General features: G+C 35.8%; 1 protein-coding gene across 1 annotated transcript in view; it reads left to right on the forward strand.

Moving 5' to 3' along the window:
• LOC131946511 (ADAMTS-like protein 3) overlaps positions 1-15,285 on the forward strand; it is an 80,766-nt gene extending 65,481 nt beyond the window's left edge. Inside the window, exons 7-21 of the mRNA XM_059307332.1 lie at positions 294-495; positions 2,611-2,749; positions 2,979-3,011; positions 3,408-3,498; positions 7,278-7,408; positions 8,265-8,377; positions 8,631-8,752; positions 9,054-9,264; positions 10,141-10,350; positions 10,828-10,979; positions 11,093-11,213; positions 11,522-11,839; positions 12,478-12,663; positions 13,289-13,469; positions 14,516-15,285. Coding sequence (XP_059163315.1) covers positions 294-495; positions 2,611-2,749; positions 2,979-3,011; positions 3,408-3,498; positions 7,278-7,408; positions 8,265-8,377; positions 8,631-8,752; positions 9,054-9,264; positions 10,141-10,350; positions 10,828-10,979; positions 11,093-11,213; positions 11,522-11,839; positions 12,478-12,663; positions 13,289-13,469; positions 14,516-14,637 — 2,332 coding nt within the window. The 3' untranslated portion in view covers positions 14,638-15,285. The remainder of the gene's footprint in view (positions 1-293; positions 496-2,610; positions 2,750-2,978; positions 3,012-3,407; positions 3,499-7,277; positions 7,409-8,264; positions 8,378-8,630; positions 8,753-9,053; positions 9,265-10,140; positions 10,351-10,827; positions 10,980-11,092; positions 11,214-11,521; positions 11,840-12,477; positions 12,664-13,288; positions 13,470-14,515) is intronic.
• The last annotated feature ends 1,742 nt before the right edge of the window (positions 15,286-17,027 follow it).

Genomic DNA, 17,027 nt, shown 5'->3' on the forward strand with positions numbered 1-17,027 from the left:
GGCATGTTTCACTCCGAAGTCTAAGTGCTAAGTCAAGGTTTAGTTATCTGATTGGTGTGCCCAATCTTTAAACGCTTTCTGATTGGTTAAATCTAAGTTGTTCTATTTGCTTTGAAACTAAATTTATCTTATTGCATAAGTAGTATTTAAAGCTGCATTAAAACCCATTAGAGAATATGCTAATTATCAAAAAAAAGTTTGTCTTTGTTCTTTCTTCACGTATGGTGAACGATGATCACCTGACTCCCATCTCCACCACGTGACTCCTACATCTATCACGTGATAATCCCCAGATGGAAGATATTTCTCTGGCAACCGTGCTCGGTCAGCTGTGGGGGCGGGCTGGCTACCCGTGCGGTACGCTGTATGGACACCCTGAAGGACGGCCGTCAACAGTGGCTACACGACAGCTTCTGTCCCTTCCCCAAGCCGTCCACCTCACGGCCGTGTAACACGCACATCTGCCCCAAGTGGTACGCGGGGGAGTGGTCTCCGGTGAGTAACTTTAACGACAGTGTAGTTTTAGCTTGACCAGTAGCTTACATGATAGGCTTAGAACAATTACCAAGCTCACCCACCCTGCAAAGCATATTAGCAACAAAATAAATAGTTTGCATATTTATTTTTACGAAGTTTTTAAAAAAATGTTTTATTCTTAACGAATCTTTGTAGAATGTGTATAGGCGGATCTTGGGAGGGGGGGTCATTAAGGCGTAGCTGCATTCTTCCCTTGTCCCAATAAATACATTTATATTTAAATATATGCCTCCCCCCTCCAACTGCATGAAAATCTAGATCCGTTCATGCCAGCAGCGTTGTATTCTTACTCAACCATCAAACGTAGTGTTAAAGTTTTTTTCTCAAAGCATGCGTAAGCCAATATTTATTATTTAAATGAAGTAACGAGGAATTTGAGCCAGCCGTATGTGCTGGGTGGAAATTACAAGCTTAGAGTGTCGCTACAACGCTGTAATAGGACACAGTAGCTATGTAATGTTTACTCAGACACCCCGATGTTAGCCGTGTTGACAGTTTGAGAACTACTCAGTCACCGATGTTAGCCGTGTTGACAGTTTGAGAACCACTCATTCAGACATCAGAGGCTGTTTCTGGGTCAGCACCAGCACAGAACCAGTAGACCGTAACCTGGCGTTAAAGACATCTGACAGACAACGGCGCCTGGCACTTGCAGCCTGCGCCAAGGGTCGTACCGTGTGAGCTGGGTGTCTGACACGTGACCTTTGAGACCCAAGGTTCATGTCAGGAGCAACATATCGCGATACATCACAGTAACATCACAATAACATCGTGGCAACATCACTACAACATCGTGGCAACATCACTACAACATCGTGGCAACATCACAGTAACATCACTACAACATCGTGGCAACATCACATTAACATCACTACAACATCGTGGCAACATCACTACAACATCGTGGCAACACCACAGTAACATCACTACAACATCGTGGCAACATCACCACAACATCGTGGCAACATCACAGTAACATCACTACAACATCGTGGTAACATCACTACAAAATCGTGGCAACATCACTACACCATCGTGGCAACATCACTACAAAATCGTGGCAACATCACAGTAACATCACTACAACATCCTGGCAACATCACTACAACATCGTGGCAACATCAATACAACATCGTGACAACATCAAAGTAACATCACTACAACATCGTGGCAACATCACTACAACATCATGGCAACATCATATTAACATCACTACAACATCGTGGCAACATCACATTAACATCACTACAACATCGTGGCAACATCACTACAACATCGTGGCAACATCACAGTAACATCACTACAACATCGTGGTAACATCACTACAAAATCGTGGCAACATCACTACACCATCGTGGCAACATCACTACAAAATCGTGGCAACATCACAGTAACATCACTACAACATCGTGGCAACATCACTACAACATCGTGGCAACATCAATACAACATCGTGACAACATCAAAGTAACATCACTACAACATCGTGGCAACATCACTACAACATCATGGCAACATCATATTAACATCACTACAACATCGTGGCAACATCACATTAACATCACTACAACATCGTGGCAACATCACTACAACATCGTGGCAACACCACAGTAACATCACTACAACATCGTGGCAACATCACTACAACATCGTGGAAACATCACGGTAACACTACAACATCATGGCAACATCACAGTAACATCATTTGAACATCGTGGCAACATCACGGTAACACCACAACATCGTGGCAACATCACAGTAACATCATTACAACATCGTGGCAACATCACAGTAACATCATTACAACATCGTGGCAACATCACAGTAACATCACTACAACATCGTGGCAACATCACAGTAACATCACTACAACATCGTGGCAACATCACAGTAACATCACTACAACATCGTGTTAACATCACCGCTACATCGCGACATCACAGCGGCATTAAAACAACATCATTGTAACGGCATCGCTACATCCAAGACCATCTTAGAAACCTCACATCAACAGTTTGCCTACATCATCTAACCTAACAACCTCTACCCCCCCCCTCGTGTTTTTCCCTACAGTGTAGCGCGACATGTGGCTGGGGTGAGCAGGTGAGGGAGGTCGTCTGCCGTCACGAGGGTGAGATGTTCTGTGACATCACCACACAGCCTGTCACCCGCAGGAACTGTACCACCATCTTTCCCTGCAACGACCCTGACGGTATGACAGAACATCTGTTTCTTTTTGTTTTATTTTGTTCCACTATTTTATTGTAATCTCCACTCCTAAAGAAAGATAACTTTATTTCATGGACGATAACTCTTAAGTACCAATGATACTAAATTTAGACGAACTTTCCTTCATGTTCGATAACTCTTAAGTAAGAATGATGTAAAAAAAAAAACTCAATTAAACTTCACTAAGCTGTTACCTTTTTCCTGTTTTTCAGACCCACGACACATAGCAGAACATGACTACAATGGTGAGTAAAGTAAAGCTTTCCATCAGGATAAATGTTTGTGAACGGGCTACAACTATCACATCAAACAGCGACTCGGCCATTAGAGTGGTGTATGGTGTCAAATTATATGAGATAACTTCGGCACATTTCGCCACTTATATAACTCCCATACAAAAGGGCATTGTCAATGCTTCTGAAATACCATCCAGAAAACTTTGCCATGACCTTATGTGTGTATCACCTCCACAAAACATGGCCACATTTGTGTATCACCCAGACACCATGACCATATGTACCACCCCAGACATCCCCACATGTATGTACCACCCCAGACACAATGACCACATGTACCACCCCAGACACCATGACCACATGTACCACCCCAGACACCATGACCACATCTCTGTACCCCCACAGGTCGTCAAGAGCTGGTATACAACAGCCCATTTAAAAACGAGATCATTATCAAAGACGACGAGACAAAACTACAGGACCTCCAGTCGCCCAAGTGAGTCTCTAATATGATAAGCTTAGCACAATTATTACCCACTACCCCGCAAAAATATTAGGGCAAAAGATACATTGTTTAAATATTTATGTTTTACGATTTTTTATTTAAAAATGTTTTTAAGCAGCTGTTAACAAACAGATGACTTGGACAGAATAACCAACAGCTGACTTGAACAAGATTAAAAAAACAACAGTCAACTAGGACAGTTTAATAAACAGTCAACTTGTATTGAGATAACAAACGACTAGACTACTATAGCTGACTTTAGTAGGACAATGTATAGCGAATACAAGACAACAAGCAATCGACTTATACAGGACAACAAAAGTTGAACAAACAACACAATAGTTCACCTGAACATGACAATAAATAGCTGATAGTTGATAGTCTCATGACAAAAAACAGCTGGCTTGTACAGGACAAAGCCAGAAAAAAAACCACTTCAAAGATACCTGTAATAATACATGCCATCGTCGCTCACCAGCAGATAAATATAACGTCAATCACTTCACGGCAGAAAAAAAAATTACACCTTTTTACCGCACGGTCAGTTAACGGGAAATGATTTTTTTAAATTCCCAATCCCAGAAATATGGTTATCACCTTACGTCAAAGCTGATATTAAACAATTACGCCCCTCTACTCCCCTCCCCCTTATCATCTCCTCTAACGCAACTCATTTTTTATAACATGTGCGTCACCTTCTTCCGGCGTTCGCTATCGCCATTTATCATTTATTATTTATTTTCTGCTGAACTACCTCTGACTTTAATGTTACGTTGGGGATCTGGTTTTTTCCAAGGTCAATCGTGAGGCATTTTGAATAGGAAAGGAAATTATAAATGAATTTGGTTTTTTAAAAAAGTTGTTTTTTTTTGGAGTAAAGGTAGCTTTATTATTCCCCCTAAAGTACTGAACGGAGTTGCGGGAATTGGTTCACGTATGTAAAAAAAAATGTGTGAACAAACATTTCATCAATGTCTCCCGGCTTATAAAACCTGTTGGCCGATATTTTTTTTTTGTTATTTAGATTGATGGGGGGTTAAAATTAATAATCTCGAAAAATAATTTCTAAACTTAGTGCTATTTTTTTTGGGTCACATTTTTAAAAATGTTTTTAAAATGTTAATTACTGATTAGCGATATTGGGGATCGTCCATAGAAGACGCCACACTCGTAGGGCGGATAGGGGTCCGTTACTTTGTGACGATGTGTGAGAAGGGGGGGGGGGTTGTTCAGAGATGTGGCGTCACACTTTAGCATTTAAAAAAAAAGTAATGTTAACAACGGAATTTTAACCGTTATTTCGTGTTTTAGAAAACTGTTTTAACAAATTGCAAAAGAAAATGATTGAAATACTCCATGTTGAACAAGCTTAGTCAATATTTTAGAAAAAACAATCGGTGCTTTAAAAAAAAATCAAATCAAATTTTGAAGGGTGGGGGGGGGGGTGTTGTTGGCTGAGGTGTGATGTCATATTTGGGGGGGGGGGGGAGAGTCTAGCTTTTGGGGACGATGCGTGGCGGATGGTTAGGGGGGAGTTAAAAATTGTCCAAAAAGCGTGACCTCATTTACGGATGACCACTTGACAATTATTCCATAAAATGTTTGACTGCATCTCTTTTGTCCCACCCTACCACAACCTCGTTGAAAAACGAACTACAAAAAGTTTGTTTGGAACATTGATGTTAAATAACATCACTGCTGCTGCTCGCGATAATATTTTGTTGATAATTATACATGCGGTTCTTTGGAGGTCTTTTCATGAAACAAGAAAAAAAAATATAGCCTATTATAAAATGGCCGTAAACGATCACCCAACGCAATATAACACAAAATATCAAAGCGATTGACGACCAAAACCCCATATAATACAATATATCAACATGATAGACCACAGAACTAAAGAACAGAATATACTAAAATGAAAAAACCACCACATCTCACACTACTATATCTACTACATTCTTTAAAAACACTTTATTTCCCCAAACGTCCCCAGATTCTCTTATCTAAATAATTGTCATTGTCCTTTTAGCTGAGCACTCAATTTCTGATTACATGAAAAGAATAATCAATCGAAAAATGTAGGGCACATCGACCTTTGCCCTGGTAATTACTGAGAAACAGATTTTTATTTAATCAGCTTCTGGGAATAATGGAGGGTAGAGGGTTATTTCATTCATGGTTAGTCCGCCATTGTTGTCGCCAATGAAATCAAGCTATAGGAGATTTAAAAACTGTCACCGGAGCAGGCGAAATAATTTTGCTATTGAATACCCTTCGGCTGGTAATTAACTACAGGAACGATTTTTTATCAAAATTTCTCACAAAATTTTAATTAATCAGAATTTGTAACTGTCCGTATGTAGCTATTACTTGATGACAATTTTAGTTTTAAAATAAAATCTGTTATTATTTAATAATTCGATTAATGAAAGAAAAAAAAACTTTGAGACGGGGTAAGCATGAACAGTAGCATGTATAATATAATTGAGGTGAGGTGTGAAGCAATGAGTGATGACGTAAACTGTGACGTGTGTACTCGGTAACGATGACGTGTTTAACGATGACGTGACGTACAGTGAAGCTGCAACAGTAAAACGTCTTCACGTTTATCTCCCCTCTCCCCTGCCCATTGCATTCATACCAGAAAGACAGCGACCCATTTTGACAAAGTTTGTTGTCTCCCCTTCTCCGAGATATGAATGTCGATTATTTTATTTGGACGGGGTATATCTACCCCTCTCATTAATGATAACAGTTAATTGTCTACTTTAGACTAGTTATATGTGTCCCCTCTCTCCCTTAATAAAGAAAGCTAACTATCTAATTTAGCCCAGGTAAGTCGACTCTAATAAAGACATCTAATTATCTAAATTGCCCATGTAGTCTCTGCCCACCCCTCTCTAAACGAAGACAGCTAATTATCTAATTTGGCCTTGGTATGTCTCCACCACCCTTTCCCTAATGAAGACATCTAATTATCTAAATTAGCCCAGGTATGTCTCTCCCTCCGCCTATAATTTGGCCTAGGCATGTATGTCCACCCCCCCCCCCTTCTCTCTAATGAAGACATCTAATTATCTAATTTGACCAAGGTAGGTCCCCCCCTCTAATGAAGACATCTAATTATCTAATTTTGCCCAGGTATGACTCCCCCCTCTCTAATGAAGACATCTAATTATCTAATTTGGTCAAGGTATTCTCCCCCCCACCCCTCTAATGAAGACATCTAGTTATCTAATTTGGCCCAGGTATGTCCCCCCTTTAATGAAGACATCTAATTATCTAAATTAGCCCAGGTATGTCTTCCCCCCACCCCTCTAATGAAGACAACTAATTATCTAATTTGACCCAGTTATGCCCCCCTCTAATGAAGACATCTAATTATCTAATTTGACCCAGGTATGCCCCCCACTCTCTAATGAAGACATCTAATTATCTAATTTGACCCAGTTATGTCCCCCTCTAATGAAGACATCTAATTATCTAATTTGACCCAGGTATGCCCCCCTCTAATGAAGACATCTAATTATCTAATTTGACCCAGGTATGTCTCCCCCCCAGCCCCCCCCCCCCCCAATGAAGACATCTAATTATCTAATTTGACCCAGGTATGCCCCCCCCCCCCCTCTAATGAAGACAACTAATTATCTAATTTGACCCAGGTATGTCTCCCTCTAATGAAGACAACTAATTATCTAATTTGACCCAGGTCTGTCTCCCCCCCCCCCCCCTCTAATGAAGACACCTAATTATCTAATTTGACCCAGGTATGTCGTCACCGAGTGGAGCCCCTGCAGTGCGACCTGTGGCACGACCTATCGCAGCAGGTATGTGCGCTGTCAGGTGCAGCTGCAGTACATAAAGGCAGTGGAGGATCTACCTGACACTGAATGCACAGGTGTGTTCTAAGTTTCACCTACATGTAGTTTAGACATAAGCCTACACATTGTACAAATATCAGTGTTTTCTCCAGGCATCCCCCCCCCCCCCGAACGAATTGGAATGTATATAGAAAATATATACTTTTAATAGTGTTCGCCACACCCCACCCCCTCCGAAAATTTCAAGTCTGGAAGAAACACTGACAAAGATATCTGCTAATGTACACATGGCTAAATGACTGACTGGCTATTCACAACAAACAAAATAGAAATATTAGCGATCCATTACATAGTTATAAATAAAAAATATGACATTTCGTATTTAAGGTTAACTAGCCTTGAAGATGGTTAAAACCACAAAGCCCATAATAATGATAATATCCTTAACCTTTCATATTTAAGTCATATCTGTGGTTTATTTTAGACAGCATATAGAGACACGTAGACACTTAGCCCATAACACTCGCTAAACAGCGTTGTAGCCAAGATATAGACCTACATAGACTACATACAGAGACACAAAAACATTTATAATTACTGCTAGACAGGACGGTAATATAGAGGCCTACATACTACACAGCCTAGGAACAAAGGTCCTAGGCTACATACGTGATCAGTGTTACTTCCAGACTTTTTTCTCCGGGGGGGGGGGGGGGGGCACTTGAAATTTTCGGGGGGGGGCGGTAGACTTTCTTCGGGGGGGGGGGGGCGGACACTGTTAAAAGTATATACTTTCTATATAAATTATATAAATTTCATTTCGTTCGGGGGGGGGGGGGGGGCGGTAAAAATTTTTCGTGATATAGACGCAATAAGATTTATATTTACGGTAAAACATGGTAGAGTATGCTAAACTTGTGTGTTTTTTAACAGGTGAGAAGCCGGCAGTTACTGAGGCTTGTGACCTGAAACCGTGCTACAAGGATTACAAATGGGTGTCCAGAGGTTTAGGGCCTTGTAGTAAAACTTGCTCTCGTGGAATACAGGTACCAACAAAGGGAAATAACGCTAGTAAAGCATTATAAAAATCGGAATTATGAGTTGCTTCCCATGGAACTAAAAAACTTACTACTTATTACTTAGGCCTACACATCGGAATCAATAATTAGATCTATTGCTGTCTACTATGCAAATGAAACCATTTACATTTTTCATATAAATGCATATCTAGAATACTCTGATATTCATTATACATAAGCTATTATTAATTAATTGTGTTGTGTTATTTCTAATGATTAGGAGTCACAGCTGGATTGTGTTTACAAAATAAATAACTCGGTCGTGCCAGATCATTTTTGTGCTTACGCAGAAAAACTGAGAACAGAGAGGCACTTTTGCAATGATGTAGCCTGTCCACAAAGGTATAGTTTTACTCTATATTTATTGCTTACTAAGACCACATACATTTTTAATATAATGATGCATTGATCAATACCTACTTGATACTAATTAATTTTTAATTGCTTTTTAAATGGCGTCTGGTAGAAAAAAAATATTGTATTATGAAAAATGAATCTAACTTAATTTTAATTAAGTCTTAATTAAAATGTTTCTTGAATCGTGTTTAAGGTTAGAAAATGAATAATATCATGTTAAAAATGTACAGGCCTATAAACATAATTATAATGAATCAATTAATTTGTTTTTAAATGGTGTGTACAGGTGGAAAATAGGTGACTTCAGTGAGTGTTCCAGCACCTGTGGAGGGGGGACTATGATCAGGAACGTGACCTGCATCCAGGAAGTAAACGTTGACATGAATCAGATTTTAACCCTGCGAGACAACATGTGCAGCCAGCCCATACCCCCCAGGGTCAGGGAGTGCAACACTCAGCTGTGTCCAGCTAACTGGGCCACAGGATACTGGTCAGAGGTATCAGGAATCTACTTCAAATAGATTTTAGATGATTTAATGTATTAATTAGAGGTTTCAGAAGTCAGCTTCAAATAGACCTAGATTTTAGATGATTTAATGTATTAATTAGAGGTATCAGAAGTCAGCTTCAAATAGACCTAGATTTTAGATGATTTAATGTATTAATTAGAGGTTTCAGAAGTCAGCTTCAAATAGACCTAGATTTTAGATGATTTAATGTATTAATTAGAAGTTTCAGAAGTCAGCTTCAAATAGACCTAGATTTTAGATGATTTAATGTATTAATTAGAGGTTTCAGAAGTCAGCTTCAAATAGACCTAGATTTTAGATGATTTAATCTATTAATTAGAAGTTTCATTATTCCAGCATGGCTGTGACCCTTTTGTTAATTCCTGTAGGCTATTCAATGACTCATCCTTTACTCTAGTATCCATTGACCTGTGAACTATGACCTAACTGTTAATTATGACCTGATGACCTGACATAAAGAATTGTGGCGTAATGTTAACTATTTTAATTATAATTGTTAATTATGACCTGTTTAAATATGACCAAACTGTTAACTTTGACCTAATGTTAACTATAACCTAATGTTAGCTATGACCTAATGTTAACTATGATGGAATGTTAACTGTGATCTAATTGTTTTACTAATCATGATCTAATGTTAATTATGTTTACTGTGATCTAACTGTTAATTATGACCTATTGTTAACTATGACCTGTTGTTGAAAATAACCTAAAGTTTACAATAATCTAATGTTAACTATGATCTAATGTTAACTATGAGGTAATGTTAACTGTGACCTATTGTTAACTATGACCTGTTGTTAACTATGACCTATTTTTAACTATGAGCTGTTGTTAACTCAGTGTTCAGTCACCTGTGGGTCAGGTGTCCAGCTTCGTCCCGTGGTCTGCCAACGAGTGAGCCAAGATGGAGGTCCAGTAGATGTGGACGAGTACCACTGTCCACCCACAGAAAAACCAGAATCCGAAACTGTATGCAACGCCTCTGCATGTCCTGAAATAAAAATAAAAGAAAAACACATCAAATTTTTTCAAATCAATAAAATAGACAAGGTAGGCAGAATTTTTTATTTACTAATTTTGAAGAGAATTGTTATGTTATTAAAGATAGAATTGTGTTGATATATTTAAAATACTAATAATATACAACAGTAATAAACAAAATAATAAAAAAATATATATATTATTAATGCATTTTTTACACAATAGGCTTGTTCATCATCTTTGTTTAATTCCTCGCAGATCATATGTCCTCTGTCAAAGCTTTCCACTCCCCCATTGTATCCTGCCACTATTTTTCAGCTGTTCCCAATTCCTTCCTACCCTTTCAACCTCCTACAGTACTCTTTTTCTAGTCCTTTGTCACACTCTGATAAGATTAACCCAGTTGATAAATTATATTAAGCTAGTTATTCAGTATTCTTATAGTTACCTAATTAGTAATTGTAATGAACTAAAATCTTGTTAAATTTAATATAATTTTAATGTAATGTTAAAAAAGAATGTATGAAATTTGTTTTTTCCATGAAGATCCGTGTGTATGTGGGTGGAGAGGCTGCCGTCCTGCCCAGTACAACCATTGTTATCATGTGTCCAGTAAAAGGAGCCAGCAAACACAGAGTTGAGTGGCTCAAAAATGACCGACACATCAAAAATGGACCAAGGCTTCATTTCTCTAATAAGCAAGTCCAATTTTTTATTTTTACACAAAAAATATTTTAAAATCTACCTGTTATCACAAATTGACCTTGTAATTATTTTTTCAATTTGTTTCTTACCTTAACCATCTGTACAGAGGAAATCTGAAAATCATAAAAAGTCGTCCTGATAAAGATACAGGAAAATATACCTGCTTAGTGGAGAATAAAAGAGCTTCTGTTCAAATTGTCTTTTCCAATATATATGACATACTACAGGTAATTCTTTTTAGACTAAAATAAAATTTTATTACACTTACATATGCCCTTGCTAATGAATAAAATTTTGTATGAATATCAAACATAGAAGTATAGAGCCTCGAGCTTGTGTTGGTATACTGTTGGCTTTAGTGTCTGTTTATCAGCTGAATGCTATCACGCTAGTTCTAGAAGAATGAAGAATGTCAATTTCCTGCTACTTAACATGTCTACATTAAGAAATATCTCACAATCCATCCTAATTCAAAGTTCATAGCTGCCTTATATTTAAGCACACAAGTTAATTTTCATCATTTTTTTTTTAACAGGAATCAATGGAGAGAGAAAAACATTTGTTGGAATTTATGTCCAATGCATCAAAAATGAACACGTCGACAAAATATTTAGATCCATTTGATAGAAAACTGCGGCCCCTTCAACTAGTGGTCAGCAACTGGACAGCCTGTTCAGCTACTTGTGGGCGGGGAGTTCGACAAAGAAATGTGACTTGTGAAATAATTACTGACAATTACTTTGAGATTTTCTCGTTAAAAGTTTGTCAAAATGCCGGCCTGGAGGTGCCAGACACGACAGAGAAATGCAACTTAAAACCTTGCACTAAGTGGATTGCCAAAGACTGGTCTCCTGTAAGCTGGTTTTTAATTGTTTTCCGTTGAGCAAAATCTATTAATACTTTTAAAGATGTTTGTATCATGCATTTGTTTAAACAATATTTAGATTATTTTTTGACAAATAACTAAACTACTTTTCTTTTAATAAACAAAACAAAATAAAAAAAGTTACCCATTAGAACCTTATGGTCAATGGGGGCTGATGAAGTAGAGTTTACCTGTGTCTGTGACTTCAGCATATGCAGAGATATTGTGGTCAGCACTATGCCCAGGTGCCATTACTTTTCCTAACCTAGGTCATGAATCTTTGGACACAAGACTTGGATGTGCTCTAACGTCCCACCACCCTATCCATCAGGACACATAAATAGTAAATTTTTAAAAGCTATGAACATTTTACATAATTTTGTGATGATGTGTAAATACAAGAACTATTGGCAGGCATATTGTAAAACCTAAAGCTTATGATCTAATCCCTCTTGTTTAGAATGTTAAGCATATATTAACTTCTCGTTTGAAACATAAACATAAAATAATCCTTCTTGTTTACAATGTTAAAAGTACATTAATTTAACCTTCTTGTTTTAGAATGTTAAACATGTATTAACTTCTTGTTTGAAACATTAACTTTTATGAACTAAACCTACTTTCAGTGTTTGGAGAATGGATGTTTCAAGGAAGGTTACTCTAAAAAAGTGAGGACAGTTTTGTGTACAAAAGAGAAAAACACAATTCCTGTCCATGAAAAGTTTTGTGATAACTCTACTAGACCTGTGCTAGAGAAAGAGTGTAGGAAACCATCTTGTCACCCAGCCTGGAATACCTCATCATGGTCTGAGGTAAGTGTATTAACAACTGTAGCAAATACCTCATCATGATCTGAGGTAAGTGTATTAAAAACTGTAACCATCATGGTCTGAGGTAAGTGTATTAAAAACTGTAGCCAATATATCATTATTGTTTTAGATAAGTGCTATAAAAAGTGTAGCCAATTTATCATCTGACATAAGTGTATTAAAAAGGTGTAGCCATTAAATAATATACCATCATGGTCTTAGGTGAGTGCATCAGTAAGTGAACCTAATTAAAAATGTTTCAAATTTTTAAATTGTTTTAAGTGTTTTATATTTTATGAGATTTTTTAAATAAAATTTCTTTGTCAATATAGTCATAATTATGCCACAATTTTTTAAAATATTAAAATATTTCTAGCTTCTGTTAAAATAAATAATGTGTTCGTGTTGTAAGAAACTGCATTATTTAATTACCTTGTATTTAATTTAAGATCTAAAAAACAGTATTTATTTATTCACACTAAGCAGTATACAATTTAAAATTTTTAATGTTTTGCCACTTTATTAATCAGTGACATTCACACTCACAAATACACAAACAATGTCATAAACAATGCTTGACTAAAACCATGCTGAAATAACAAAAATCTTTGTTCAACTATTGTAACAGTGCATGTCGGAGTGTGGACAGACGGGCTTTCAGACGAGGATGTTGATATGTGTATGGGAAGGCACTACGTTGTCAGCAGGCAGGAACTGTGAGGGCCTGGTCCGCCCTGTTGTCACCCGCCCATGTTTTAATAACTGTACTAATGGTATGTGGACTTCAAACTTAAAGCAGATAGGTCTAGGTAAACATTTTTTTAATCTTCCATGTGGCACGCCGTTTGACTTGATGTGGCTTTAGTAGAATGGATTTCCTTCTCAGTTGGGTATTGCTCAGTTTTGTTTCTAATCTTTTCAGTTCAACTTTTTCAGTTTCATTTTAGTATTAATAATGCATTGTTTTGATATCTTATTTTTTTTTAACTATTTCAACTATTATTTACTTCATACCTTTTTTTTTTACATTAAATTGCATGTTTTTAATGTTTGGCTATAGTATAAAGCATGTTTAAAAATGTTTTCAGAATGTAGTCCTAGTTATATTTGACAACCAGTTAACCTGTAATTGTCCAAGGCATTACTTAATAATAATCATAACAACAATATTAATAATAATAATAATGATAATAATAAAAAAAACTTGTTTTATATTAAGATAAAAATTAGTTTGTTTTAATTATTAGTTTTTATATTCAAGTAGGTCTTCTGAATTATGTATTTAATTAGTAGTTTGATCAGTTAAGCTGATGAAAAACATGTATTTAAATTTAAATAAAGAACTACCCAATATTTTAAATTTGATACATGGACAATATAGTTCCACCAACTCATGACGTAACTCTAGTCATTTTTAGAAAAATCTTAGGACTCATAGTTTCAGGATCTTTAGTTGTTTTTTTATCTGTCCAATTATTAATGTACTTGCAGTTGAATTGTAAAGAAAGCATCATTTATCTGTTCCCAAAAAAATATCTATTTTTAAATAATAAGTATAAATTAATAAATCTGGGAAATTTATTATTTCTAATTGTTTTTCAGTAAAACTGTTAATTTTTAAGTAAATGAATAGGCCTTTAAGTAAATGAATAGGCCTTCTAAAAATTAAAAATCTACCTATTTTTTTCTATAAATAAGCATTGTCAGGTGTATTTTTAATACGATAACGAATACTTTAAAATATAAATTAATCTTTACAAAAATTATGTACATAAACACAAACTTTATCTTAATGCATACATTATTTATTACTATTGATAAATTGTTTATCAGCTTAACTTTTGTTTACTCCCAGAATGTGTGGACAACTCTACCTACTGCAGCATAGTCCCCATGATGAAGCTGTGCAGATTCAGCGCCTTCATCAAGGAATGTTGCCACAGTTGTAACATCATCACTGAGGACCCCCCCTCCTGACATTTCCCCAGGGGTAAAACCTATCCTGGGTAATACGACTAAACTTACTGACAACAGAATGTCAAACTGGCTTTAGATTTTGATGACGCTGTTTCCTGGTTGAAATAAACCACCTGACATTATCTGAAGTCAGTGAAAGATTACGAAGACACAGAAAGCAGATCTCATGTACACAGAAAGCAGGTTTTGTGTTGCAACGTTATCTTCATAAACCAGCTGTTGTCTGAGACAGGATTGATCATCCGAATATTTTAGATCATAGAGTTATAAATTGATTCTTTCACTAAGGATCATCTATCAAAATATCATTTTTGATATTCATCATTCATATCAATATATTTGTGCAGTATCCTGAAAGTTTTTCTAATACTCATATTTGAGATATTACCCATCTCATTACTTATGTAACCATGGTAACATCAACATGAGTGAATTTGTTTTGTTTTCTTTATATTTAAATCCACCTGTTTGCTTGGTATGGAAAATAACTGAACAAAAGTCTAAAAGTGTAAGATATACGTGAATGTGATGACTGAGGAGGCTAAATGAGAGGTACATTTTCTGAATATTTATTATTGGTTTTGTGAGCTCTATATTTCATATGGGATGTGTAATAATGTTGGTACTTATTTTATAGGATGGATGATGGTGTTAAGAGACATGTAACAATTTTGGTACTTAATTATATAGGATGGATGATGTAAAACTGGTAATGTTTTGCTCGTACAATATATACAGGATAAATATAATAATATATCAAATATTTAACTTACTCATCTAGAAAGTAAATTAAAATCTAAGTACTGGTATTACAACTACAAGTGTTGTTTTATTACTTAAGCCTGTATTTTTTTTCTAATATGTTAAAATTATCATAGAACTTACTTATTGTAATATTTGAATTGCCATATTTAGAGATTTTCATTTTTTTTTAAACTTAGCTTTTAGTATTTAACAAAATATGAAGTATGAAAATTAAGAAAATTTGTATTGAATGTTTGGACTATTTGTTAATGTTACATATTTATATGCTCTGCTAATCTATTATTAGCTACTGAAATATGTTATTTCTTATTGAGCTTTGTAATGTTCAATGTGTAGACTATATTGAAACCAAAAACAGAATAATTATTTCGGTAATGAAACTCAAATGTTTGAACTATTGAATAAAATAAACTAGTAGTGTGTTGTTGGATTACATGGACAGCCAAATATTTATGTAAGCTACCCAATGTAAATTTCAGAATATAGGACTTGGTGCAGTGATTATAGGTCAAAATTTAAGACTCTTCAAGGGCAGTGAAGTTGAGTGAAGGCTTCTGACTCCTACTCTAATTTGTAAAGAATAATATACTAAATATACTTTACCCCAAAAAGTTTCAAGAGCTCCAACCCCCCCCCCCCCCCCTACCCTGGAGAAATATGTCTAAAAAAACTGTCCAACCATAACCCATAACTAGAGTAATAAATAATTTTATTATCTGTTCTCTAATCATCTAAAAATGGCTCATAATTAGTGTAATAAGTGCTTTCATAATGTTCTTTTTAAGAAATCTAAAATTTAGGATTTTTTCCTGTGTATGCTTTATGAAACAATATTATTTAATCAAATCCCATTGTTATGTTGCAATGTTAATTCTCACTTTGTTTTCTACTATGTGTTTATACATTTTTTCATGACGGTGTAAATTGTTTTCTATACATGGTAAACCAATGCTTTAAGATGACGCAGGTCCTAGAGAGACTCAGATTACAGCGTGTTTTCCTTAGATGGTGTTTATGACTGTATGTACTGTGTTGCAAACTGTTAGCTTTTTAATGTCCAGCTTCATGTGTAACTATGTGAGCTAAAGTAAGATGCGATGACTAAAATAATGGATAATCTCTAACGTCTTGTGTTCTTCTGTGACTGAGGCTGTGATGTATGGTATCTGAAATATGTGATGTGTGGTATCTGAAATATGTGATGTGTGGAAGTTGAAATATGTGAAATGTGGTAGTTGAAATATGTGAAATGTGTTAGTTGAAATATGTGATTTGTGGTGAATAAAGTGTCGATTCCCATCGATCTTTATATAGATATAGAGGATATAAATAATTAAATATATATATAAATTATATATATATATATATATATATATATATATATATATATATATATATATATATATATAAGGAAAAATAATAACATTTCCTACGTCACTGCAGTGAATGATTATACAATGTGTAATCAGGGGCGTGGACAATTTGAAAGTAGTCTCACCGCAAGTTACAGATTTTTTAAACAAACCACCCACAAACAAATCTCTGAGGCGTGTGAATATCTGATGAACGAAACCTGACCTGTTGATTTGTATATATAGTGGTCACACTATGGGGGGGGGGGGCGT

The sequence above is a fragment of the Physella acuta genome, unplaced genomic scaffold, assembly GCF_028476545.2.
Source record: "Physella acuta isolate Inbredline_101_S28 unplaced genomic scaffold, ASM2847654v3 ptg000562l, whole genome shotgun sequence".
In the NCBI taxonomy this organism is placed as follows: domain Eukaryota; kingdom Metazoa; phylum Mollusca; class Gastropoda; family Physidae; genus Physella; species Physella acuta.